The sequence below is a fragment of the Sapajus apella genome, unplaced genomic scaffold (genome assembly GCF_009761245.1).
Source record: "Sapajus apella isolate SASKATOON/1434 unplaced genomic scaffold, GSC_monkey_1.0 scaffold54, whole genome shotgun sequence".
NCBI classification, from domain to species: Eukaryota; Metazoa; Chordata; class Mammalia; order Primates; family Cebidae; genus Sapajus; species Sapajus apella.
The window spans coordinates 12,054,148-12,079,288 of NW_022436994.1; the positions used below are offsets into that span (position 1 = coordinate 12,054,148).

Below are 25,141 nucleotides of genomic sequence, written 5' to 3' on the forward strand. Positions count from 1 at the left end.
AACATGGTGAAACCCAGTCTCTACTAAAAATACAAAAAATCAGCTGGGCCTGGTGGCGCGTGCCTGTAATCCCAGCTACTCAGGAGGCTGAGGCAGGAGAATTGCCTGAACTCAGGAGGCGGATGTTGCGGTGAGCCAAGATCGCGCCATTGCACTCCAGCCTGGGTAACAAGAGCAAAACTCCGTCTCAAAAAAAAAAAAGAAATTTTGAGTTTAAGGGTATTTTCTGGAGAGAAGCTTTTAAACTTTTAACACGTTCTTAAAGAGGATGTGCTCCCCCTGCCCAAAGAAAAAGATCAGATCTCACTGTCTGATTCTGTCATTTGATGGATGAGATCACTGAGGCTCAGCAACAGGTTGCTGGCAGCTGTGCACTATCCAGCTAGCTCCAGGGGGCGCCATGCAGGTAGCCCTGCCCTTGGTACTCAACACATGGTAGCTGCTCTGGGAAGGGAAATCTCAAGCCCCCTTTTCTGTTGTGTAATACTTTGTCAGTGCCCTTTGAGGGGTGTCTCTGAATTTGGAGTGGATCTTACAATTGATATGTAAATTTAACTTAGTGCTTCTTTTTTCTTTTTTATTCTACAAAAGCTGTTTTTAAGTAACTTGTGTGTTTTACAATGAATGACACTGGATAATCTCAGAAAAGAGATGGAAGTGAGTGGAAGAGCTGCTGCTACAGTGTGCCGTGTGGCCTCTGGTTCTTAAGCATTCTAGTTACTTGAATTCCAGATCAAGGGAGAACTTATTATATAATGAAGAGCTTGCAGTTCCCTTGCAAATATGAGTTAAAGTACACTGAAAATATTTTACCTGGTATTTTAACTTTTTCAGTTGGTTGAGCAGTTGCTTATTTCGTTTCACAAACCATTGCTGTGATTGAGGATGTCGACATCTACTAAATGTAGAAAAATAAACAGATGGCCAGACCTAAGAAATGCTTTCCACGAATGTTGCAATCTAGATAACCTGAAGAAAACATGCTAGAGAGAGTGCTTTTCCTCTTTTCTTGTATTCTTTGTAGGTGTAGAACATGACTGCAGAGAGGAACATGAACCAGAGTGAAAATTGATGAATGATGAGTTAGGGCGATTATCACATGAATGAAGCCAGTGAAAGACAAACTTACGGAACCTCCCTTTAGCTGAGTTTTATTATTTCCTAAGTGAGCCCAGTCTTTGCTATTGCAAAGACCTTTCAACTTTTCCTTGTAGAATCAAGAGCATGTTGTTTTATTACCTTTGTCTTAAAACTGTAACTTAAATGAACTGAAATATTCTCATGCTTTAAAGAGGTTAAAGAGCATAGCTTACCTGAATGAATTAGGATTAAGAGGCATACTGCAATTCAGATATCTTCATGAAAGAGGCAAAACTCACTGACCACTTGGCCTGAATATCCTGACTCCAAACTTGGAGTAGGCCTTGGATGTTAGAAATTGTTGGACGCTCTTTAAAACATCCAATTAATAATTAAAAACCCTCTGTTTTGGAAGTGCTCAAATGCCCCTTCCTGTAAATTTGGCCAAATGAAGAGACATTTGCAGATGCGGCTTTAAAAAGTAATGTGACACTCGTTTCACATGATAGACACAGTTGCAAATTTGAGATTTTTAGACCATTTGATACCAAATGCTCAGTAGGGATTTGGAAAAAGTACCACATTATGAACATTTCCCTCTGTTCTCTTTTTCACATGTGTAGATAGAGTTTCACTGGTTTGTTGAACTTTGAGACATTTTTGCCAAAAAACCGATGGAGAAGTGTCACCCACATTTTGAATTTAGGCTTTTCTCAGATGACAGGTGAGGTGGACTTCGGAAAGTTTTTTTTTTTTCCACCGTTTTGGGAAGTTGATGGCTCTGTTGTTTTCTTTAGGCGTTTTTTGGTCGAAGAGAGCTGAAGTAATGAGAAGACATCATGGAGGCCCAGTCCCACAGCTCCACGGCCACTGAAAAGAAAAAAGTTGAGAATTCCATAGTGAAGTGCTCCACTCGAGCAGATGTGAGTGAGAAAGCCGTTGCCTCCAGCACCACTTCTAATGGTGAGCAGCACAGGGATTACCAGCAGCGCAGCCTGGAGTCATTTCTGTGTTCTCTGCATTCCTTGTGAATTGAGCGTTTGCACCTGGACCAGTGTTTGTTCTAAGAGAGGCTAAAGAAAGCAAATGGGGTTGTGGGGGCGGGGCGTGGAATTTAGTAATCTCTGTTTTGGCACTCAATTCACACGTTGACTTCCAACCTTTCTAATTTGAGATGTAAATGTGATAGGTTATTTGTTATCAGAAGTTCCTGTTTTGGCATTTTGGAAATCATCTTGACTAGTCTGGCAAGAGTTCAAACTGCTTTGTGTTGCATGTGGATCATCTATACTACACGGAATAATTAGTACAAAGACACAAAAGTTGTCTTGTCAAAATTAGTGATAGGACACGAATGTCCCCTCACCCAACTTTAAGTGGACTACTTTAGAGGGTTTTAAGACTTGTTAATGATTGAACCTCAAGGTAATGCTGGTATCTGAGAGGCAGGTTTTATTGTTAGCTTATAAAAATTTAATTTACTTATTTGTGTTCAGAGTTAACATAGAGCCACTGTTTCTGTATTCTGTATTGTTTAATTTTAAGCCAAGTGTTGAGAGGCATTTCAGTTCAAGCATGGAGTGTTGAAAATAAATTTCAGAGCCCCCTGGTACAAACAGGCTGACTATGTTAATGGTATCCTTCACTTCCTGTCCCTGCTGTTCCTTGCTTGTGGGCCACTAATGCCTTTACTTTTTGTAGATTTCATAGCCATTCCTGGCTTCCCTGAATTTCTCTGCTTTTCCATGGACCTTTAGGAAGAATGAACTGACCCTTTCTCCTAGTTCCTGGACACTGCCTGTCTGGGTACACTGATTTGTATGAGCCAACCTACTATTCTTATATTTTCTATATTCCAAGACGGGTGTTACTAGATTGATTTACAAGTTTTTACATCCACTTGTAGAGTCAGAATCTCCTTTGGAAGGTAACCCCAGTCCGGAATCTTAGACTCCAAGGGCAGATGCTTCCAAGCAGCCTGGCCACTTCTCTGTGGGCCTCTCCATGCCTGCTGAGAGCCTGCACTTCTCACCTGCACTTCTTCACCTGGTTTCATGAGTGTGCTTTGCTGACTGCACTGGGTATGGAAGGAGCTGGCTCTCAAACCTGTTGGCAAATGACTCCAACTTTAAATTGATCCTTAGGGAGATATGTTTATGTCTAAGTTAAAATAATGAATTTACATATATGTGAAAATACTTCTTCCTTTATTGATGGTGTTTAAAGTCAAGACTGGAGCTTATTTTAATTGAGCCAGAATATTTGCATTTTTCATCCAATAGAAGGCATTTCTCCTAAAAAATATGTTACCCTGGTTTCTTTTTTCTGGAATTGGTAAAAATTAGGCAAATTTATTATTTTGGAAATAGAATCAGTGATATGCAGTGTTGGTTATTTGATAAGTAATTTTGTAAGAATAAATGCTTTCTATGTATTTTGCTTCAGGAAACATCAACTTTTGGTTATCTTTATAGTTTGTGAGTGTATGTGCCTGTTTGTGAAGGTGTGGGTGAGTGTGAGTGTGTAGGGGGTGGGTGTGTGAGGCTGTGTGTGAGTGTGGGTGAGTGTATGTATGAGTGTGTAGATGTGCGGGTGTGTGTGGCAGGAGTAACTGTGAGCATGCATGTGTGTGAGTGTGAACAAATGCGTGGCAGAAGATGCTGCTGCACTTCATGAAGCCTGTCATGTTTGTGAATCTCAGCTGCACGGCCACAGAGTTTCATTTTTATGAAGATGCTGTTGTTTCTGCCACTCCCACACCTGAGGCACATACTCAGGAGGTTTTCCGCTGCAGCTGCATTTGTCTTGAGTTGCTCTTGGACCTCCGGTTTCCCTCGTGATCCTGTTGAGGGTGACTGGGAACAGAACTAACCTGACCAGCCCCACAGCAGCCAGAAAGCCACAAGATAAAACTAGCTAGAGAAGGAGCAGTTATGGTTTACAAACAGTTTTAAATAATCGCGTGTTTCCTCAGCCACACTCCACTGGCTTCCTGCCTTAATCAGCTGTGCCCTTGATGCCCACATTTTCTCCTAAATGTGTAGGAACCCTGTCCTGTTTGGGGGCAGACACTCATTGGTCAAACCTGGAGGGCACATGCCTAAATGATAGCTATCCTAGAAGTCTGGCGAACTCTGACCATTGTTTCAGTGTTCCTATTTCTTCTAAGAGATTTACTGTTTTATATTTTGGGACAAAAATCAAATAAGAGAAAAATGGAAGTGATGTTTTTGAGCATGGATTGCAAGCTGACAGGCAGATTCTTGGAAAACAAGTAAACAAATTTAAAGACAGGGACAAGAAAAAGAAAGGACAGTAAACTTTTTTCTTTGTGTATGTGACGCTGATAATTACCACGGTCTTTTTTACAGAGTCTTCTAAGTTTTCATCTAACTAGCTCAGAACCTCTTTACAGTCCCAGGATTATGCTGAGGGGCGTGGATTGCCTGAAGCACAGAGGCCCTATCTTCCGCAACCTGGTCACCTGCTGCCTCTGCACTCAGCCTTGGTCACAGGGACTAGTGTGTGGGCTTTGGACCTGGCCCTGTTTGGGTTTAGAGTTCATGTGGGGTGCAGGCTTTCCAAGGTGGGACACTGTGTGCTGGCTGGTGGCTGACATCACATGGCCCTCCATCCTTCTGTCCGTCTGTCTGTTCCTCAGGCCCGCTTCCTATCTTTTCTCTGTTTCTCTACAAACATTTCAGAAATGCTTGGACACCTGCACTGAGGCTATTCATAGAAAGGAAAACAGACTCATGTGGATGCTATAACAGGTAGCACCGATTGCTACTGTTTCCAGGAGATTTCTCATGCTTTTTTTTTTTTTTTTTTTTTACAAAGCTCTGAAATATATCCATTTGTAACTCAACAATTAAAAGTGAGTTCAGTTTCAAAAACCAAATGAATATGATACCTGCATTTTCTCTCCCATCTGCCATTTTATGATTAAAGTCAAACAAATGAAGAAAAAAGTTTTGTTACTGGCTGAGTTGTTGGTGAGGTTGCTTTAATTAACTTTTCCAGCCATTCTGTGGTGCAATTTGTTCTTGATTGTGAGCTTCCCAGCCAAACCACTTGCATTCCACTGCATGTCCTTACAGATCTGTTTTCATACTTTCTCAGCGGAGTATCTGCTCCTGGAATAACATTTGTATAGTGTTTTGTTTAAACATACACAGACCCACAACCAAAAAGTATAGTTCAGAAAACCCGAACAGCTTTTTAAAGAAGGATTTGCCACCTAACACTGAAATTTAAAATAATGCAAGTGAAAAACTGTGTTCTAGATCTTGTATAACGAAAAAAGCAAGGCAAATTTGATTTTCGTAACATTTAAGAACCTATATCAACATATAAAGCCTTCAGTAGTCTTTATGTGGGAAGTACAGTGTACCCACAGTTTCATGTGCCCATAGTTTGATTTTTAACTTTAAGTGTTATATTTGAAGTGTAAATGACAAAGGAGTTGACATTTAGTTTTCTGAATTATTTAAGTGCAGTTGTGATATGTGATCATTTTTGGCATTCACACGGTGGCTTTCCCATAGAAAGTATGCATGCAGATAGTAGGTGTAATTGTTGACTTTAAAATGTCCAAGTCCATTAATGTGTGAAGACTGTAAGTAAAATACCTTAATAATCCCTTTTAGGTATAGATTCATTACTTCATAAGCTACATGCTGTGGATTCTAAATAATAAGAGTTTTTTAATCTAAATCTTCCAATGTTCTACATGTTCTCCTTCTCTTATAAAATTATTTTCAATGATTTGTAAATACTGAACTTTTCAATTTGGAGTGTTTTGCCTCATTTTTGGCTCATAACTTTGTTTTAAAGGAGTAATTCGATAGTTCCTATTAATCTACAACTCTGCTTTTAAAAAAGAAACTAATGATAAACATGTGTAGGCTGTGGTCTTGGGGATCTTTTATCAGATCTGATAGTTATTGGGAACATACTTTAAAGTGATAAAAAGCAGAAATTATTATACTAATGCTGATGCAATGTGAAACCAAAGTTGATAGATTAATGATGCAAAGGAAGTTCCCTGTTCGCTTTCGCTTTGATTCTTTCAAAAAGAAGAATTTAGTTCTTTGCTTAAAAAATTATTTCTTCAAGGTTGGTAAGGGGAAAGTGCTATGGTCTGCAAATTCCTAAGGAGATGCTTTTTTTTTTTTTTTTTCTTTATCTTTTGAAAACTTCCTGGCCTTGCGATTTGCTTTTATACTGTCCATTGCCTGGGTGTTATTAGGTTGGTACAAAGGTAATTGTGGTTTTTGACTTTAAAAGTAATGACAAAAACCGCAGTTACTTTTGCACCAACCAATAATTGTGATGTCTGTTGGTCTTTCCAGCTGGGAGTAAGATGGCTTTAAGTTTTGTTGGACGTTTGGAATTCATCTGCTGTTCTTTACCGTGAATTCTTGTCTCCTTGACTTTTTTATGGTAAAAGTCTATGTGCCCAGTTCTGCTCTGAAATGGGCAGGTAGTTCACACCGCAAAGACCATAGGCTGTGAGTTTTTTGTTTCTTGTTTCTGGAGAGGTCCAGCCCTTTTTCTTTGCCACATCCCATTTCCTGGCAAATGGCAGATAAGTGGAAAGGATGTTCAGATAAAATGGATTTCAGATTATAGGATGTTCATTTGCACACACAGGTTTGGGGATCTGAAAGCTTGGTTTGAGTTTGAGTTCTGGCAGCATGAAGGTCTAGCCATGTTGGTGTAGGCAGATTAACTTTTCAGCGTTCCAATTTTCTTATCAGTTTAGCAAGATAATAGTAAGACCTACTTCACAGCTGCCATGTCGTAAACATACAGGAAGGGCTCTGCAAAAGTTAGCCATTGCTATTAGGACAAAGCATGCTGGTGAGTTAAACACTGAGAATCCAAAACAAAAAGATTGTGTTTTCTTGAAGATACACATAGGTTTTCAAATTAAGGGAAACATGTTTGGAAAAACTAATCGTGAATTTGCTGGGCTCAGATGTCTGAAAAATAGTTCAAGATGTTTCCCAAATCCCAAATGTGACCAAGTTTGCACGTCTTAAGGAAGGTTGGATTAAAAAAACAAAGTTTCCGTAAACTTCCTTCTAAATGCCTTCTTAAATCGGAAAATAGTGAAGATAATTTTGGGAAAATTTATTTTGGTTTCCTCAACCTTAAAAGCTAGTGTTATACTGATTTTATGCTATTGCATTAGAAACAGCATATATACATCCTTTTTCTTGATTCTTGTCCTGGGATGAACTGGTGGTTTGTGCTGTATTCGAATTAGATTTTATTTTTTGTGGAGAGTTTTTATGTTTATAAACCAACTAACTGATGACAAACATTCTGATTCTAATAAGAGCCCCGACTCTCTTGAGCTGCAAACTCACATGTCCTGACCTCTGGTTACCGCTGTGTTCTTTATTTTGGCTAAGTATATCACCTTTCCTGTGGTCAGCCAGGCTTGAAACCGCACCATCACCTTTGACCCCTCCTTCTCTCCTGCTTCCATGTCCTACCGGTTTTGAGGTTCTGTTAGATTTTCCTCTGTAATTACTCACTTGTGTGTCTCTTCAGGGCACCCTACTATATACTGTGTGGCGAAACCCCTCACACCTCATGCTTAGATGATTAAAATGACCTTCTGTCTAATCACCTTGCCTTTCGTCTCCACTCTTGTCAGGCATGGGACTTGCTCCTGCTAAATTAGGCTTATTACAGCCCTGCTTATGCCATACCCCTGCTCTAAAAGCTCTGGTGACTCCCAGCTACTTGTAGAATAAAGCTCAAAGTCTTTGACTTAACATTTAGATATCTTCTAAAATCTGGCTCCAGTCTGACATTCCAGTCTGATATGCTCAGTAGTAGATACGCCACTGTCCCATCCCATAACCTGTGCTTTAGCTAAACGCAAGGGCTCTTGGCCTTTTGTCCATGGGTTCCTCCATAGACGTGTTTTGCTAACACCAATGCATGTTTAAAGTCTCAAATGTCCCCAGTCTCTTTCTGTCCTCATGAGGTCTTGTGCCCTTTGGGGAACTAGCTGAAAACACTAGATTTATTTTTTTCATTTTTAAAATTATATTTTAATTAAGGCCTCATGTTTTAGAGAGGTTTTAGGTTTACAAAAATATTGAGAAGAAACAGCGAGTTCTCTTATATCTCATCATACATACTTCCCCTATTATTAATAACTTACATGAGTGTGATACATTTGTTGCAACTGATGAACCAATATTGATGCACTGTTATTAACTAAAGTCCATCATTTCATTGGGGTTCACTCTGTAATGCAGTTCCATGGGTTTTGGCAAATGTATGTCACATATCTACCACTACAGTATCCTACAGAATATGTTCGATGCTCTTAAGATCCCCTCGTGCTTCACCAGTTTATCTCATACCTTCCATAGCACTCAAGTTTTACATTTTAGTTAAACTTCTTGAGAGAAGCACCTGGTTTTTCTACCTTACCCCCTCCCTGCTCACATTCAGTGTTTTTGCTGAGAGGACCTCAGCAGATACTGAATAAGCCTGCAGATTACAATACTTTGAGACAGGAGGGCAGGGGGCATGTGTAACACAGCAGTAGTGTTGTGCAGCTAGAAGCCAGGGTTTGAGCCCTATCCCTACCACGTAATTGCTGTGTGATCATGGGCTAAGTACTTAACCTCTCTGACTCTGGCACAGAGAGTGCCCAAACATGTTAGCTATCGTTAGTAATAGACTCTTCTGGGTATAGTTTGTCAGGATTAAATTTATTGATGCATTTCATCTCACTTCTTTCAGCACACATCATTTCTTAGTATTCTCTGAATGGTTCAGCTTTAATCTGATGGAGAGAATTAGAAGGATTGGCTAATAGGAAATCCTTACATGAGGTTGGTTATCAGGTTCTAGCTTAACAGGCTAGAGTTAGGGAAAAATATCTTAAATCACTGGTCCTGAAATTGGCACAAGTTGGGATTTAATGAATCCAGTGCTTTTAGGGTCTGCTTCTCATTCATAAATACTCACTGAAATTATCAAATGAAATCAGTAATTTTGTCCTAAGATGTTTCCTTAAGGGCAAGACTCTTTTTCTTTTGGATATAGCTATTGGATTTCTCTTCAAAAAGAATAATTTCTGGGATAAATAAATATCAGATAAATCAGGAATAAATATCACTTCCATTTTTCAAATTTAAGAGTAAAAAGTCACAGCATGATATTTTGCTTGGATAGGATGTTTCTGGGTTGCCTTTGATTACTTGTGATCATGGGGTGTGGGTATTTCAAATTTCCAGAAACAAGCTGCTCAGAGTCAGGAACAACCACTAAATAGTGGATGATTAAGGGGCAAAGCGGTGGTTATGGGAGGAAAATCTCCCTCTGGTGAGGTAGTTAGTGGCCTCCCACCACCTCCTGCTCTGACCCCCCAGATTGGGGAGGACTTGCTTTTCCAGGCAGCTTTGGGAAGACTGGGTAAAAGCAAAAAATTCCCTGTTATCTTGTTTACATAGAAACATTTCCAAATATGTGTGCTCTAGTTTATTATTTGGTAAAATTTGCATACAGTAAAATTCACTTTTTGTGGTGTGCAGTTCTACGAGTTTTGAAAATCCATAAGTTCACATAGCTACCACCACCATCGTGCAGTTCTAGCACCTCCCCCAAATTTTGACCACTACTTGTGCTTTAAACAACTCAACTCAGTAACGCATATGTTTTGAGTCCCCAGTAATGATAGAAAGCATAGGCACTTCAGTAGCTGCTTGACGGTGTCTTTATTTTCTGTTTTAAGAGAAACCCATGTTTCTTTTAGGTTCTGTTAGCAAAACTTAGTATTAGTTCTTTTTTTTTTTCTTCTATTTAGATATCTTGTGTTGAATTTGTAGTAGAACAAAAATCTTTTTGAAAACTTCAGAAATCTACAACCTAGAGCATCTGCTATTTTGAATCTTTTTTTTTTTTTTAGCATCCAGTGAATGTACATTTTAGGCCAATTTAAAATTCCATTTTATGTTTAAAACTACAAGACAGCCATATTAATAAGGGCTTTTCATTATTGTTTTTGTTACTTTAAATTAATTGCATGAGAAAATTAGAATCTGAACACTTGATGCAGCTATATCCTAGAGGGAAAATATCAAACGCTTTGCTATTTTTTTCTTTCTGTCTGTCTTTTTTTTTTTTTTTTGGAAGCATCTTTCCCCTTTCTCCTTTACTTATATAGATTGGACTTTGTCTCAGGTGGACAGAATTTTTATGTTAAAGTTATTCCAAGTACAATTTAGGCTGGTTTTTTTTTTTATTTTTCTTGCTTGCTCTTTTTCCCTTTCTTCGACTCTTTCCTCTTACTGGTCTCTTTCTTCTTTTCTTTTTTTTTTTTTCTTCTTTAGTTGTAGAAAGTTGAGTTCCATCCCAATTATTAAATCTTAGGAGACCATTCCCACATGGTTCCGTAAATGGTAGCTTCGTCCGCGTTCTTTCATCTCTTTCCCTGCTCTCTGGCTTGACAGTTGAAAAGGTCTGACTGTGCCACACAATGGTTTGATTGGTTTCTCTGGGGGAGACTTTTCCCTGCCTCATCATTCGCCAGGCAGGTGGACCAGAAAGTCTCTTGATTCTTTTGTTGCCTCTCAAAGTCCGAGGTCTTTGACTGAATAAATCTGCCGTCATGGGATAATTTGCTAAAAGGAGACTGAAAGATGAGAGAGAAAAGCCTCACTACTTGGGTGCTGCATTAATGAAATAACGGGGCCTTGGAGTTTGCAATTGAAAAATCACCAGGAATGCAATGGGTGGAGACAGGCTTCTTTTATTTCCCATAATAAACTTTTAGTTCTATCATTTAAAGCATGCCTGTCCCTTTGCCGGCCTGCAGGCCCCAGTGTGTTTGCATTTGTACCCATGTTTAAGGATTTCAGGGGACAGCCCTGCCCAGCTGAAAGCCGTTTGGGTGCTATGTCTAGTTAGTCATTAGATTATTACTAGTGGATGGAAAGAATTCCATATGACAGAACTAAGGTTGAGTTAACACAGGACGAAAAGTAATTTACAGATAGGCTGTCCCCAGCCATCTTTGTAGCCCCTGATAAGGTTTCATTTCAGAATGGATAGGCGACATTTCCACTTACGGGCCCATTCTGCGACACCTGTGATAACAGCTTCTGGATCCTAATTGAAATTGGTTTCAAAATGGATTTTCACTTTTCTCTGTCTGTGGAAAATATTGAATGGACTCAGAGCTGCCACAGAGAATCCCAGACCTTGGAAAATGGAGCAGGAAGCTAGGATCATCTTTCATAACAGTGTCGATGATATGACAGTTTTGTTATCTGTCTTATTAATGAAATCATTGATCACCTGATGAGGGAGATGATAAACTACATTTCACCACTGGTCACGAAGCTCAATTAGACTGCTATTACAAACAGGGAGGGGGAGAAAACAAACAACCATGGAGCAAATGTAGGAAAGGTCAATTAAAACTTTTCATTCCCAAAGTGACCATTTCAGAGGAGAACACGCTGAGTGACTGCAGTGCAAGCATTTTGAAAGTGTAGTGGTCAACATGATATTAAAGGACTTTCTTCTTGGCCAATGTAGAAAGAAGTTTTATTAAGTAAAATTTTATTTCTCAAATATTACTTCTTTCATTAAGTAAAATTCAGAAGTAGAAGGGGAAGTTCTGCATTGTTTAAGTGTGTCGTAACGCGGGAAATGGGAGAAAAAAATCCACAGATTCTTTCCCTCCCCACATGGTGAGGGGATTTGGGGCCTGCCCCGGGTTGGTATGTTGGGTAGAAAAGAACAAACTGAAAAGCTCTTAACCTAAGTTCTTTGAAAGAAAAGTAGCTTATCATCCCTTCCTCTCTTAAAGTGCTTTAGGAATCCTAGGAAGATGGGATGGGAATTAGGTTTGGATTTAATGAGGTGGCTCTATTGTTTGGCGTTGGGCTGCTCTGGAATGCGCTCTCTGTTCCTCTTGAAGGAAGGGAAGAGATGCTGATGACCTCTCATGTTTCACGGTGAATTGTATTCCTAGGTGTTTCTCCATTCTCTGTGCCAGCAAGGATCAATCCATCCCATCTGAGCTTGAAAGAGGAGCTGTGATCAAAGGCGCTAATGATGTCACTGATCTCTGGTGATTGATTAGGAGCAGAAGTTCTGGAGAACTCGGCCTTTCCTTATATTTTCAAATTCATTAGTGTCTATTAGGGTTGCTAGCTCTCAATCCGCAAAATTACAAAAATGAATTGTAAAGAAAATAATTGTGTTTCTTCTTGATCTATCTGTGATTATTTTTTAAGCTTATTGGAACCATAGTTACATTTTATAAGCAACCTTTCCCTTTTAAATATATTGCAAAGAAACAGAGTTCTCTATATAAATTGGGTTAAATATTTTGGAATTCGACATATAAATTGGGATAAATATTCGGGAGTAAAGATATTTACATTGTTTCCAAAGCAGTTTAATAATATACAGATAATTACATGTTAAATAATCCTAAAATATATTTAAATGTTTTATTAACTTGGAAATTCAGGTGTTTCTTATGCAGATTTCAAAATCCTTTGAGTTATTTTTGTGGAGTTACCTAACATTTTCCCCTTGCCATTCAAGAGGACAAGTCATTTCTGTGTGAATATTTATCTTTAAAAATAAAAACAAATGCGTTTCATGCCAAAAGATGAAAATCTTACAATTGGTAAAGATGAAACTTGAAAAAAAAAGGAAGAGAGAGAGAGAACGAGATGCCTCTTTCTGGAACTGCTCATGACTGTAACCACTGGAAAACATCCACCTAGAGTAGTGATGAATTGCAAAAGCATTGGAAAAAAAACTGTTTTGGAAGGCACTGCAGCTTAAGAAAGAAAAGCTGAATGGAAAATGGAGAATGTAAATGATTATTAAGGTTACCATTACGTTGTTGGTTTGCTGTTGGTTTTCAAGGGCTCTTGCTTAATGCTTGCTTATGGCTAATTCCTTTCACAGCAAATTCATTTTGAGGACTGCTCTGAGCAGAACAGATAAATGTGTTTATGGTCAAGGGTGAGTATAATAAAGACAAGAGATGGTACAAATGAACCTTTGGGAGGAGATGGTGTGGCAATTATGAATACGAGGCTTTAATTAACGTCAAAGACTCCCCTTTCATGGAATATTTTTTGTTTTAGTGGCAATGATAACAAAAATAATCCAAGACCCTTACCTATAACCAAAAGAGAACTTCTAGAAAGATTAAAACAATGGCATGGTTGAAATAATGGAACTTCCATCAATGTCAATGTTTTCTGGTAAAATATGAAGCTAATATTCAGTTGAAGATTTCTTGCAAGCATTTAAAAACCAGAAAACATACAGTGGTCCATTTCACATTAAGTTTAAATCCAATCTTTCCTAAAATACTAATGTTTCTAGGCTTGTTTTCAAATCCTGGCAAGTTTCAGAGCAGTAGAAAAGTTCCTTTCCTATAAACGTTGACAGCAGTTCCTGTGCAGGCTAACAATGTTTTATAAATAGAGTTTACTTAGCAAAAACCATATGTATGCCCAGTGAAATAATCTCACATTTATTTATGTTTTGATTTATAGAAAACATGTGCCCCCTGACAAAGCCTTTCGGCTCTTTTCCTCAATTAAAATGAATCATGCTTGAAAAAATAGCTACCACCTTAATGGGAAACTTTTTCACATAAATTCAAAGCACTTTCTTTGATCAGTTTCACACAAAATTAGAATATTTTTATCCATCAGTTTGACCCAAAACACTGGATAACTCGGGGAAAAAAAGATGCTTATAAATCTATCAGTTGTCTGTCTACATGTATATTCACACACGCACGTATCAGCATACATATTGGTTGAATATTGGGGAATCCAAGGATTAAACAGACTTGTGCAGTGTTATAGCAGAAACATTTCTGCTGTTGCTTGTTCTTGCCAGTGATGACTAGTGTTGGTTTAGACGAGGTAGTGGTGGTTTTTCTAGATTGAAGGGGAAACATGGTCCTGCATGTACCTGTTGCTGGGCCTTCATCTGGATATCTGCAAAGTATCTCTACCTTGATTCTCTTCAACAACGACAGATTGTAAGGAGACAGAGGGATAAGAACACAATTTGCAAATCTCTTGTCACTCCCCTTTTCTTCTTGAAAAAAAAAAAAAGATTTTATTTTTAAAAAGCATGTTTTATTTTTGTTTACTACTTTTTCAAAAAGTTCAGAGTTGTGAGTGAGGTGTAGAAGAGAAAAACTGTTTCTTAATAAAGAAGTGATAATATTAGTTGGGACCAGGCTACAAAATAATACTGCTGAGTCACTATTCCAGACTAGATCTGTGGTATTCAGACTACTCTGGGGGAGGGTAGGTTGATGGTGGGGAAAAAATGAGTCTTTACCAAATATAGAAACTTTATAATACTTGGGTATACTAATAATACAAGTACAAGTCTTACAGATAAATACTAGTGTAACTTTGTACCTTATTTTAACTTGGGGGGACTTTCATTTTTGAATAGAAGTGAGGGATTATATGTGCTTTAAAAAAAGAGGCTGGAAGCAGTGGCTCACGCCTGTAATCCCAGCACTTTGGGAGGTCAAGGTGGGCGGATCACCTGAGGTCAGGAGTTTGAGACCAGCCTGGCCAAAATGGTGAAACCCTGTCTTTACTAAAAATACAAAAATTAGCTTGGCATGGTGGCACATGCCTGCAATCCCAGCTACTCTGGAGGCCGAGGCAGGAGAAACGCTTGAACCTGGGAGGTGGAGGTTGCAGTGAGCTGAGATCGTGCCATTGCACTCCAACCTGGGCAACAAGAATGAAACTCTGTCTCACAGACACACACAGAAAAGAGTAAAATTATTATAGAAATTCTCTCTTGTTAAGATAATGTCAGTATTCTAGCCCTAGGAAGGCCTAGCTCCTGCCTCCATAAACAAATACCGTTGACCGCGCTGGCAACTACTTGAAGCCCAATATGATATCTAAGGGAAGTGAACCATCTTCGACAGCAGGGGTCTTCACCAGCAGTCCCAGAACCCTTGACCTTGACGGAGAGGTGTCTGAGAATGGGTGAACCCTTTGGCATTATTTTACACAGCGCTTTATGGAAATGGGACTGTGTCCTTTTTTTTTTTTTTTTAAGATTCTTAAAGAGATGTATGACCCAGCATTTGCCAGAGGCTCTCCACTACAGGGAGTATTTGGAGATCTTTCTCTTGGAAAATTTTGGTTGAATGATTAGAATTCTCTTTGGAGGAATGATGATCTATATAGATCATAAGAGAGCCTCTTAGTGATTAGGAAATGTGGAACGGAGTCTTTCTCATGTACAACATCATGAGATCACGTAGTTGTAACCTATATAACTTTGTAGTTGATTGCATATTAAGAATTCAAAAGATTCTGTCTGCACATCATTTTATCTATGAAAATGAAGGACTTGGGTCATGTGATTTAAAGAGCTCTCTTCCTCGATGTTCTTGACATTCAAGTGTCTATGACATGGACTCCCAAGTTCCGCAGGAATTTTGCAGAATGTAAAATGAAAGGAAAGATGTCCCATAAATAAGGGGAGCTGGACAGGAATGAGTTAATATGATCTAAGTTTAGAACAGGCAATTCAGAATTCCTTTTCAATTAAACTGTGTACATCACACGCATGGGTCCATCTTGGGTTAAATGCCACTGAAGATTTTGTTTACACCAAATGTGCCATCATATTGTTGAGTCAGATACCATTCCAGAGACAAGGCATGGTGGCTCACCCTGTAATCCCAGCACTTTGGGAGGCCAAGGAAGGAGAATTGTTTGAGTCCAGGTATTTGAGACCAGCATTGGCAACACAACAAGACCCTGTCTCTACAAAAAAAATTATTAAAAAATTAGCTGGGCATAGTGGTATGTGCCTATAGTCCCAGCTACTTGGGAGGCTGAGGTGGGAGGATTGCTTGAACCAGAAGGTCAAGGCTGCTGTGAGATGCAATAATGCCACTGCACTCGAGCCTGGGCAGCAGAGTAAGACCCTGTCTCTATTAAAAAAAAAAAATTGCAGATATTTTGAAGGGTGATCTGCAGATAACAGTTTCGGTTACAAATCCAGGGAAATTTTTGCCCAATGTTGGCTGAATTGCTGATAATTACAATTAGCTGCCACAACAACAGTTGATCCTTTGAGGTCTGAAATATATATTTTCTTGATTTAGACCTGGTATCATCCATTACCTACCGGGTTTCCTATACTCATCTTCCTGGAAGAAGATGTGTGTGGCAGCCAGAAGGAACACTTTGGACTATTTTGTGACTGACTCCTCCCAGATCGTGGCCCTCTTTCAAACCTCTTGAGCATCCTCATAGAGTGCTTTGCCTAGTTTTCTGTTTGGCATCTGGTTTTATGTAGTTATATTTTATCACGGCTTCACTTAGAGCTTTTGCAAATTTCTTTGATGCTAATTTAGTTGCATTAAACTTTTTGGAATGGAAAAAAGAAACAAAACCAAGAGTACAATAAACTTTGATTACCAGTCCCCTAAACACTGAATCTCTCAAGTAACCCATATTTGTAATTTATTCTTACAGAATGGAATTTACAGGCAGGAGCTGGGAGTGTTGTTATTGAAAAGTTAGGCAGCAGCGTTCAGATACAGCAGAAGCAAAGGTGCTAGCCTTCATAGGAACACTTGGGGAAGATGCTGCATCATCTAACAAAGATTAGATGGTTTCTTTTATGGAAATTATTAAAAGAATGCATGTTGGAAAGAGTTCCAGTAAAAATGGAGCCTAAAGGAGCCCTAGGAATGCAGGATTCCTCTAACTTCACCAGTCTATGTAGCTTACTCACTCCAGCCTGAGACCTTAGAGCCACCCGTACTATTCCCTGCTCTCCTCTGTCTTAAATGTGTTTGTATTTTTATTTTTATCTATCTATTTATTTTTTGAGACAGTATCTCCCTCTGTTGCCCAGCCTGAAGTGCAGTGGCATGATCTCAGCCTACTGCAAACTCTGCCTCCCAGGTTCAAGTGATTCTCTTCCCTCAACCTCCTGTGTATCTGGGACTATAGGTGTGCACCACCATGCCCGGTTAATTTTTGTGTTTTTTAGTAGAGACAAGATTTCACCATGTTGGCCAGGCTTGTCTCCAACTCCTGACCTTATGTGATCTACTCACCTTGGCCTCCCAAAGTGCTGTGATTACAGGCTTGAGCCTCTGTGCTCGGCTGTGTTTTTATTTTTATAAAATGAATACTTGCTCATTGGGAAATTCAGAAATGCATAAAAGAAGAACACAAACATGGCCTAGACTCTCACCACTTGGAAAATAAAGGTTAACCCTTAGGTATATTTTCAGTCTTTCTCTCTGTTTCAGTGATGTAGGCCAGGATCACTTTCTGTGGCATGAACCACCCTTCTCCAACTTGGCTTTAATGGCTATGAATTTACTCCATCCCCCATTATTGGACATGCACATTTTTTTTCAATTGTAAATAATGATGTGATGAAAATCCTTCCAAACAAATCTGTGTGCTTTGACTACATCTTATCCAATTAGCTCCAAGAAACATAGCAACTTATAGTTCCATCAGCTGTTTATGTGAGTCCTCATTTTCAGAAACACATATCAACATAAGTGAAATATTTCAAAAGAAGTTAGGCTAGGCAAAAACCTTACTTTGCTTTTTAAGCCTTTTAATTGAAATGCAATACACAGATAAAAAAGTCACATAGCATAAGTGAGCAGCTTGATGAATTTTCCCAAAATGAACACACCATGTGAACAGAGCCCAGATCAAGAAAGAAACACTTGCTCTGTTTATCCACGCTACCGCTGATGGGCATTTGGGTGGCTTCCAGGATTTGGCTGTCAGGAACATTGGCTGTCAGGTAGCTGTCTTTTGGTGGATCTGAGTGCACATTTCTGTTGGGCATAAACCTAGGAGTGGAATTTTTGTCTCCTAGGGTGTGCATATATTAGCTTTAGTAGATACTGCCTAATACTCTTCCCAGGGGGCGGTACAGACTTGTTTCTCATTCTTGCCAACACTTGGTGTTTTCGGTATTTTTCATTGTAGCCCTTCTTTGGGCTATGCAGTGGTATCCAGTTGTGGTTTAATTTGTCTCTGATGACTGAGGGACTCAAGTATCTTTTTAAGATATTTATTGGCTGTTTAGATATCTTCTTTTGTGAACTGTCTGTTGAAGTCTCTTTAAAAAAAAAATTTCGTTCTTTGGAGGTGGATAATTGTTTACTGGATTTTCTTTCGCTGATTTGAAGTAATACCTGTATTGAGTACTGCCTTAATATATAGTTTAAGTTCTTTTTCTGTAAAATTTTATTCTGTGATCAATCTGTCTGTTCTTTTGTTGTATCATACTCTTTCAGATGTTATACATAGAGTACATTTTATCCGATAGTGCTCATTATCTCTTATTGTTCTTCCTTTTCCGATGGCTCTTGGCTTCTGTTGGATATTTTCTTCTAGCTGAACTTGAATTATACGTAGAATTATGTTACTTATGAATTCATATGTATGAAATAAAAGTATAAAAACATACATGATATAATCAGTTCTACAGTAGTGATTACTTCTGGGGAGAGTGGAAAGGGAGCAAGATGGAGAAGTGTCAGCTGTATCTGTATCATCTTACTTCCTTAAAGAGAAGAGGGTTTTTTTTAATGTTTATTTATTTTTATTTTTGAGATGGAGTCTTGCTCTGTGCCCAGACTAGAATACAGTGGTGCAATCTTGGCTTACTGCAACCTCTGCCTCTCAAGTTCAAGCAATGCTCCTGCCTCAGCCTTCCGAGTAGCTGGGACTACAGGTGTGCGCCACCATGCCCAGCTAATTTTTGTATTTTTAGTAGAGATGGGGTTTCACCATGTTGGCCAGGATGGTCTCGATCTCTTGACCTCGTGATCAGCCTGCCTCAGCTTCCCAAAGTGCTGGGATTACGGGCGTGAGCCACCGTACCCGGCCAAGAGAAGAGGTTTTAAGCAGATATAACAAAATATTAACGTGTTAAACCTGGGTGATGGATGCCTAGATGTTGCTTATGTTAGTCTCTAAATTATGTCACAATTAAAAGTGTTCCTTTAAAGTTTTTTTTTGAGATGGATTCTCACTCTGTCGCCCAAGCTGGGGTGCAGTGGCACAATCTGGGCTCACTGCAACCTCCACCTCCTAGGTTCAAGCAATTCTCCTGTGTCAGCTTTCTGAGTAGCTGGGACTAGCGGTGTGCAACATCACGCCCAGCGAATTTTTTATTTTTAGTAGAGATGGGGTTTTACCATACCGTTCAGGCTGGTCTCGTACTCCTGACCTCAGATGATCTGCCAGCCTTGGCCTCCCAAAGTGCTGAGATGGCAGGCATGAGCCACTGTGCCCAACCCCTTTAGAATTTTGTCTGGGGTGGAATTAAGCTAACTTATCAGGCTTTATTGTAGTTAAATTGGCTGTGGGAAGCAGTCTTAGTTGTTTCTCTGTCACATCCTCACAAGGTTACTCTCTTCCCAGGCATACATCAAAGCCACACAAATGCATACTTGCTTTGGCGTTCATATTTTGCATTCATCTTTAGAAGTGTTTAAAAATATATGTCACTTATAAGAAAATATGTAGGAAATAACAGCTGGCAAGACCTAACAGGTGTTTGCTGTATTTTCACCTTTTATACTTTAACATATTCTGGGAGCAATTTAGTTTTACTTTTGTCTCATCTGCCTTGAATTGAAAGTTGCAGGTACATTGATGAGTACTTTGGTTAATGTAAACATCTCTTCTGTTGGCTCAGGAAAAGTACGATTTTCCAGCTTCTTTACATTGGGCTGAATGCTTATTAAGTCACACCAGCTGCCCTCTCCATTCTTTGAGAGTAGGGTCTGTTGTTGGGTGACTTTTTCCTGAAATCTTTCAGTGCCAGGGTCAAGGATTAGGAGTGGGTTGAGGCTGTTTGTTATTCGTTTGTTGTTGCTGGGGTTACTTCATAGTGGTGGAAAATGCCAAAGGAATATTGAAGCTCTTACCTTTGACCTTAAGTTACCCTAACTTTAGGGTAGCCTTAGTCAACTAATGACTTAGGGGTGCCAGATTTTAGATGATGCTGGTTGTGGCCAAATCAAAGAGAAGGTATGTGAAGGATGTGGTCTCAGTTCTGTACGTGATAATGTTGCTATGATGCTTCTTGTATGAGGTAGATTCTTATAAAAAGAATCACAAACACCTTTAAGAATGCCACATAGCAGGCTGTACATCCTTTTGAAGATAAGAAGTGTTGCCATCTGTGGTGTAATTCCAATAGTTTCTTAAGCCTCAACTTCATACACTTGAAAGCTCGTCCGCAACATGCTCCTGAAAGCTTTTGGAAGTCCTTGAGAGACATGACTCTTGTTTATTCTCCAAAGTTTAAACCATGCAGCACTTGGCCTTTTGTCTGAGGAGATACAAATTCACCATAGCCATGCCAATAAGTACAGAAAATTTGCCAGCCCACAGAGAAATTTGAACTTCCTTCCTTCCCTGAAGGACTGTCTCGGGGAAGTCGTGCATACAATAGAACTTTTCATGTCTAGACCCTGTCCAGGTCAATTCTGTCTAATAAGAACTTTTCTTTTTTCCTTAAGCATACTCAAATGGAATGAAGCTCAGGAAGAGATTGGGGACAGAATATAGGGAAATAAGATGTAGAAAACCCTGGACCATTTATTTTCTGAAATCTTGCTCCTACCTAGTTCCATGCAGTTATAAGCATAAGAATCATTTTAACTGATGTGCTTCCCATAGTCAAAAAACAATTATTGAGGCTATGCGAAGTGCCAGGCTTCATTTGACTGTGAAGATTAATAAAGTATGGGGCCTGCTGTTAAGATATTTATAATTGGATAAGTAAACAAGCAAATTTCAGTATGCTTACTAAGTGCAATATAAATGACATCTATAGAATATGAAGGGAAGTCTCACAGAAGAGGCTAGGAGTTAAATCCTTTAAATGTCAGTAGTGAAGTCAGGGGCAGACAGGAGTGGGAACTGGGGGCTGGAGAATAAGACAAAGGAGAAATGAATGCACTGGAGGCTGAGGGAGCAGTAGAAGCAAATACTTAAAGTGTAAGCATTCTTGGTGGTTTGGGGAAATGGTACCAATCAGTGTAGGTTGCTTGTTAGATAGGCATGGTTTGGGGATAGGAGGATGGAGGTAGAGAATGAGTGGAAAGGCATGAGTCCTACTGGTGGAGGCCCATGAAGGCAATACTAAAGACTTTGGGCTCCATCCTTCATGTGAGTGGGAAGAGCAGCTTGGTGGGATATCGTCTGCTTTGAAAATACCTTTTGGCCCCAGTGGGAAAAATGGCTTGGAGTGGGGAGAATGAAGGTGATCAGGAGGCTGTGGCAGACCTGGGGGGAGTGTGGAAGACAGAAGGAGGTCAGGTTAAAGCAATATAGATAGATTTTTTAAGATGGAGCCTCACCCTAGGCTGCAGTGCAGGAGCGCAATCTTGGCTCATTGCAACTTCTGCTTCCTGGGTTCAAGTGATTCTCTTGCCTCAGCATCCCAAGTAGTTGGGATTATAGGCAGGTACCACCACATCCAGCTAACTTTTGTATTTTTAGTAGAGACATGATTTTGCCATGTTGGCCAGGCTGGTCTCAAACTCCTGGCCTCAAGTGATTCGCCTGCCTCGGCCTCCCAAAGTGCTAGGATTACAGGCATGAGCCACCATGTCCGGCCTCAAATCAGTATTTTAAAGCGGTATCTGCAGTGCTATGTTCATTGAAGCCTTATTCACAGTGGGCAAGATACAGAATCAACCTGTGTCCATGGGCAAACAGCGAAACAAAATGTGTTATATACACAGTGAAATACTATGCAGCCATTAAAAGGAAGGAAATCCTGTCATTTTTGAGAATGTGGATGGAACTGGAGGACATTATGTCAAATGAAATAAGCCAGGCACAGAAAGAAAAGTACCAAGTGTTCTCACTCATATGTGGGAGGCAAAATTAAAGTTGAGCTCGTGGAAGTAGAGAGTAGAATGGTGGTAGGTAACCAGGGGATGGGGTGCTTGTGGGATGGGATTGGGGAGGTGTTGGTCAAAGAATACAAAATGACAGTTAGGTAGGAGGAATAAGTTCAACAGATCTGTCGTACAGCATGGTGGCTATAGTTAGTGACCCTACGTTGTATCCTTGGAGAGAGTGTGTGTTAAATATTTTCACCACAAGGATGATAATTATGTGAGGTAGTGCATATTCTAATTAGGCAGAATTAACTGTTCCACGATGGGTATGTATGTATACTTCAGACATCATGTTTTAATAAATATAATTTTTTCTATCAATTTAAAATAAATAACAAATAAAACAATGGGGAGGGTGGGAAGGAAATCAGATCCCCTTCACGCCTATTCGTCAGGACTGGGGTGGGAATGCCCATGCCTCCCATGGTCACCTCCTTTTTTTCCCCAGTTTTCACCATAAGGTTGTGAAGGCTGATATGAATAGAAGAAGTTGGTTTAAGAATGGTGAATATTTTGAACTATCTTTGTGAGGAATGGGAAAAGATGCTGAGTGCATAAGAGTGGGACTTACAGTGATGTCAGGGGCCCCCTGAGGTTGGTGTGGCAGTTTTATGATGACATCAGTGGGACCCCTGTCCATTCACTGCAGCTTCTAACAGAGCAGAGAGAACAGGAGGCTGCCCAAGGTTAGGGGTGGCAGCCTGGAGGGGGCCTGGAGGACACTGGTGGAAGACATGCATTCACCTGGCTGCTCTCTCAGCCCATCAGCCTGCTGATGTGCACGTTTGTGAGGGCAGCACTTACTCATTTATTTGTGCAAAATGGCAGTTATGAATGTAGCTTTTGTGGATATGAAACCCATAGCCTTGCCTTCATTCTTAGTGATGATAACTAATCATTGACATAAAATGAATACAGTCGATACTGACTACTGCTCCGACATTAATCACTAGTTTTAGTGGAAACTGGTGCTGCCTCACATGGTTTTAGAAACCAGAAAGCATGTTTGGCGAGTCTGTGTAGTACACTGATTTGCTGTCTGTGTGTGTGTGTGTGCATGTGTGTGTGTGTGTGTGTGTGAGAGAGAGAGAGAGAGAGAGAGAGAAAGAGAGAGAGAGAGAGAGAGAGAGGAGAGATTCTATGCATTTCAGGTGAGGTCAGATTTTTGGAGAGAACATGGACCAAAGATGGGCCATTGCCTTTATCTTTGGAATCCCATTATAATCCTGATTTACTCTCAGTTTCAAATATTAAATGTTATTTTAAAAATGTATTCATGAACCACATGGAGATGATGGATCAACAATGGATTACATATATGACAGTTGCCCCATAAGATTATAATACCGTGTATATTTTTTGAGATGGAGTCTCGCTCGCTCTGTCGCCAGGCTGGAGTGCTGTGGCACTGGCATGATCTCGGCTTACTGCAACCTCTGCCTCCTGGGTTCAAGCGATTCTCCTGCCTCAGCCTCCTGAGTAGCTGGGACTACAGGTACGCACCACTACACCCAGCTAATTTTTGTGTTTTTAATAGAGACGGAGTTTCACCATGTTGGCCAGGATGGTCTCAATCTCCTGACTTCGTGATCTGCCTGCGTTGGCCTCACAAAGTGCTGGGATTACAGGTGTGAGCTACCTCACCAAGCCAATACTGTATTTTTACTGAACTTTTCCTATGTTTTACTATGTTTAGATACACATAAGCGTTGTGTTACAGTTGCAGTGCTCAGTATAGTAACGTGCTGTACAGGTTTGATCCTAGGAGCCACAGACTACACCATACAGCCTAGCCATGTAGCAGGCTCTGCCATCTAGGTCTGTGTGAGTGCACTCTGTAATGTTCTCACAACAAAATCGCCTAGCGACGTGTTTCTCAGAATGTATCCCCATCTTTAAGTGATACATGACAGCACAGCCCCAAAGTGACTTCTGGTTTATTTGTGCTAGTGTGTCTGTCTATATGTATGTGAGGGTTATTCTGTGTCTATGATCTTAGAATAAGGTACTTAACCTGTCCCTTAGCTGTGGCAATAACAGTTTCTACCTGATGGACTGATTCTGTCAATTTACCAGCACAGCTTTGGACATTTATTACAGTAGTCCCTTTTTATCCAAGGTTTCTATTTCTGAGGTTTCAGTTATCTATGGTCAATCATGGTCCAAAAATAAATAAGTGCAGTAGCAGAAAATATTTTCAGAAAGAGAAAGAGAGCGAGCCCATTCATACACCTTACTACAGTGTATTGTTGTAATTATTTTATTATTAGTTACTGTTGTTATTTCTTCCTGTGCCTAATCGATAGACTAAACTTTATCATAAGTATATACTTATAGGAAAACACACAGTGTATACAGGATTTGATACTATCTGTGGTTTCAGGCATCCACTGAAGTGTATCCCCGGAGGATAAGGGGGACTACTGTACTGCATCTTTAATATTACTTAAAGATAAATTGCACATTATTTTATTGTTCAAGTCCTGGAGTGTGTTCACTAGTCAGCCTTCTGTTCTCCTAGAAATGGTTTTCATGCATTTTAGTCTCTCCTGTGTCTCTGGACAGACTCATGTTTAACCAATCCAGATAAAAATGTCTCTTTTTTTTTTCCTGAAAATTTCGACTAAAGGAGAGTCTCCTGTCTCATGATTTGCCCACAGTGCTTCAGAAGTCACGAGGGAGCTAGGATAAGACTTGAAACCTGACCTTCCTCTTATAACAGGAATTGCCAGAGTAGCCTGTCCAAAATGAGAAGCACTTGTTCAGACATAAGAAAACTGTTCTTGCTGGCTTTGTTTTAAAATGATATAATTTATCACTGTTTCTTGTGTGGGGCAAAAATCCACCTCCCTATCACTTAGGCACTGTCTGACCCTTCCTTGCCAGGTTGCCTTCAAAAGCGCTTTAAAGTAGTGGGCATGGGAGGGGGTGGGAAATTCTCTGGCTTTCTGCATCTATGTGACTTAGTGCTGTTTCTTCTTCCGCAAGTACTTAAAAATATTTGAAGAATAAGGGTTCATAGTCTCTTTCCTCCATTCCTTTTACCTTTTTCCTTTCTGAGTTGGCTTTGAGTGT

The 25,141-nt window shown here is 39.8% G+C and overlaps 1 protein-coding gene across 4 annotated transcripts in view; it reads left to right on the plus strand.

Moving 5' to 3' along the window:
- Positions 1 to 25,141, plus strand: part of GLI3 (GLI family zinc finger 3) — a 277,297-nt gene that overhangs the window by 12,868 nt on the left and 239,288 nt on the right. For 3 of the 4 annotated variants that reach the window (XM_032244432.1, XM_032244433.1, XM_032244434.1), the window contains exon 2: positions 1,878 to 2,043. In XM_032244432.1, the coding sequence (XP_032100323.1) occupies positions 1,920 to 2,043 (124 nt within the window). In that variant the 5' untranslated portion in view covers positions 1,878 to 1,919. Of the gene's footprint in view, positions 1 to 1,877; positions 2,044 to 25,141 lie in introns of those variants that run through there. The other variant, XM_032244437.1, reaches the window with a different exon arrangement.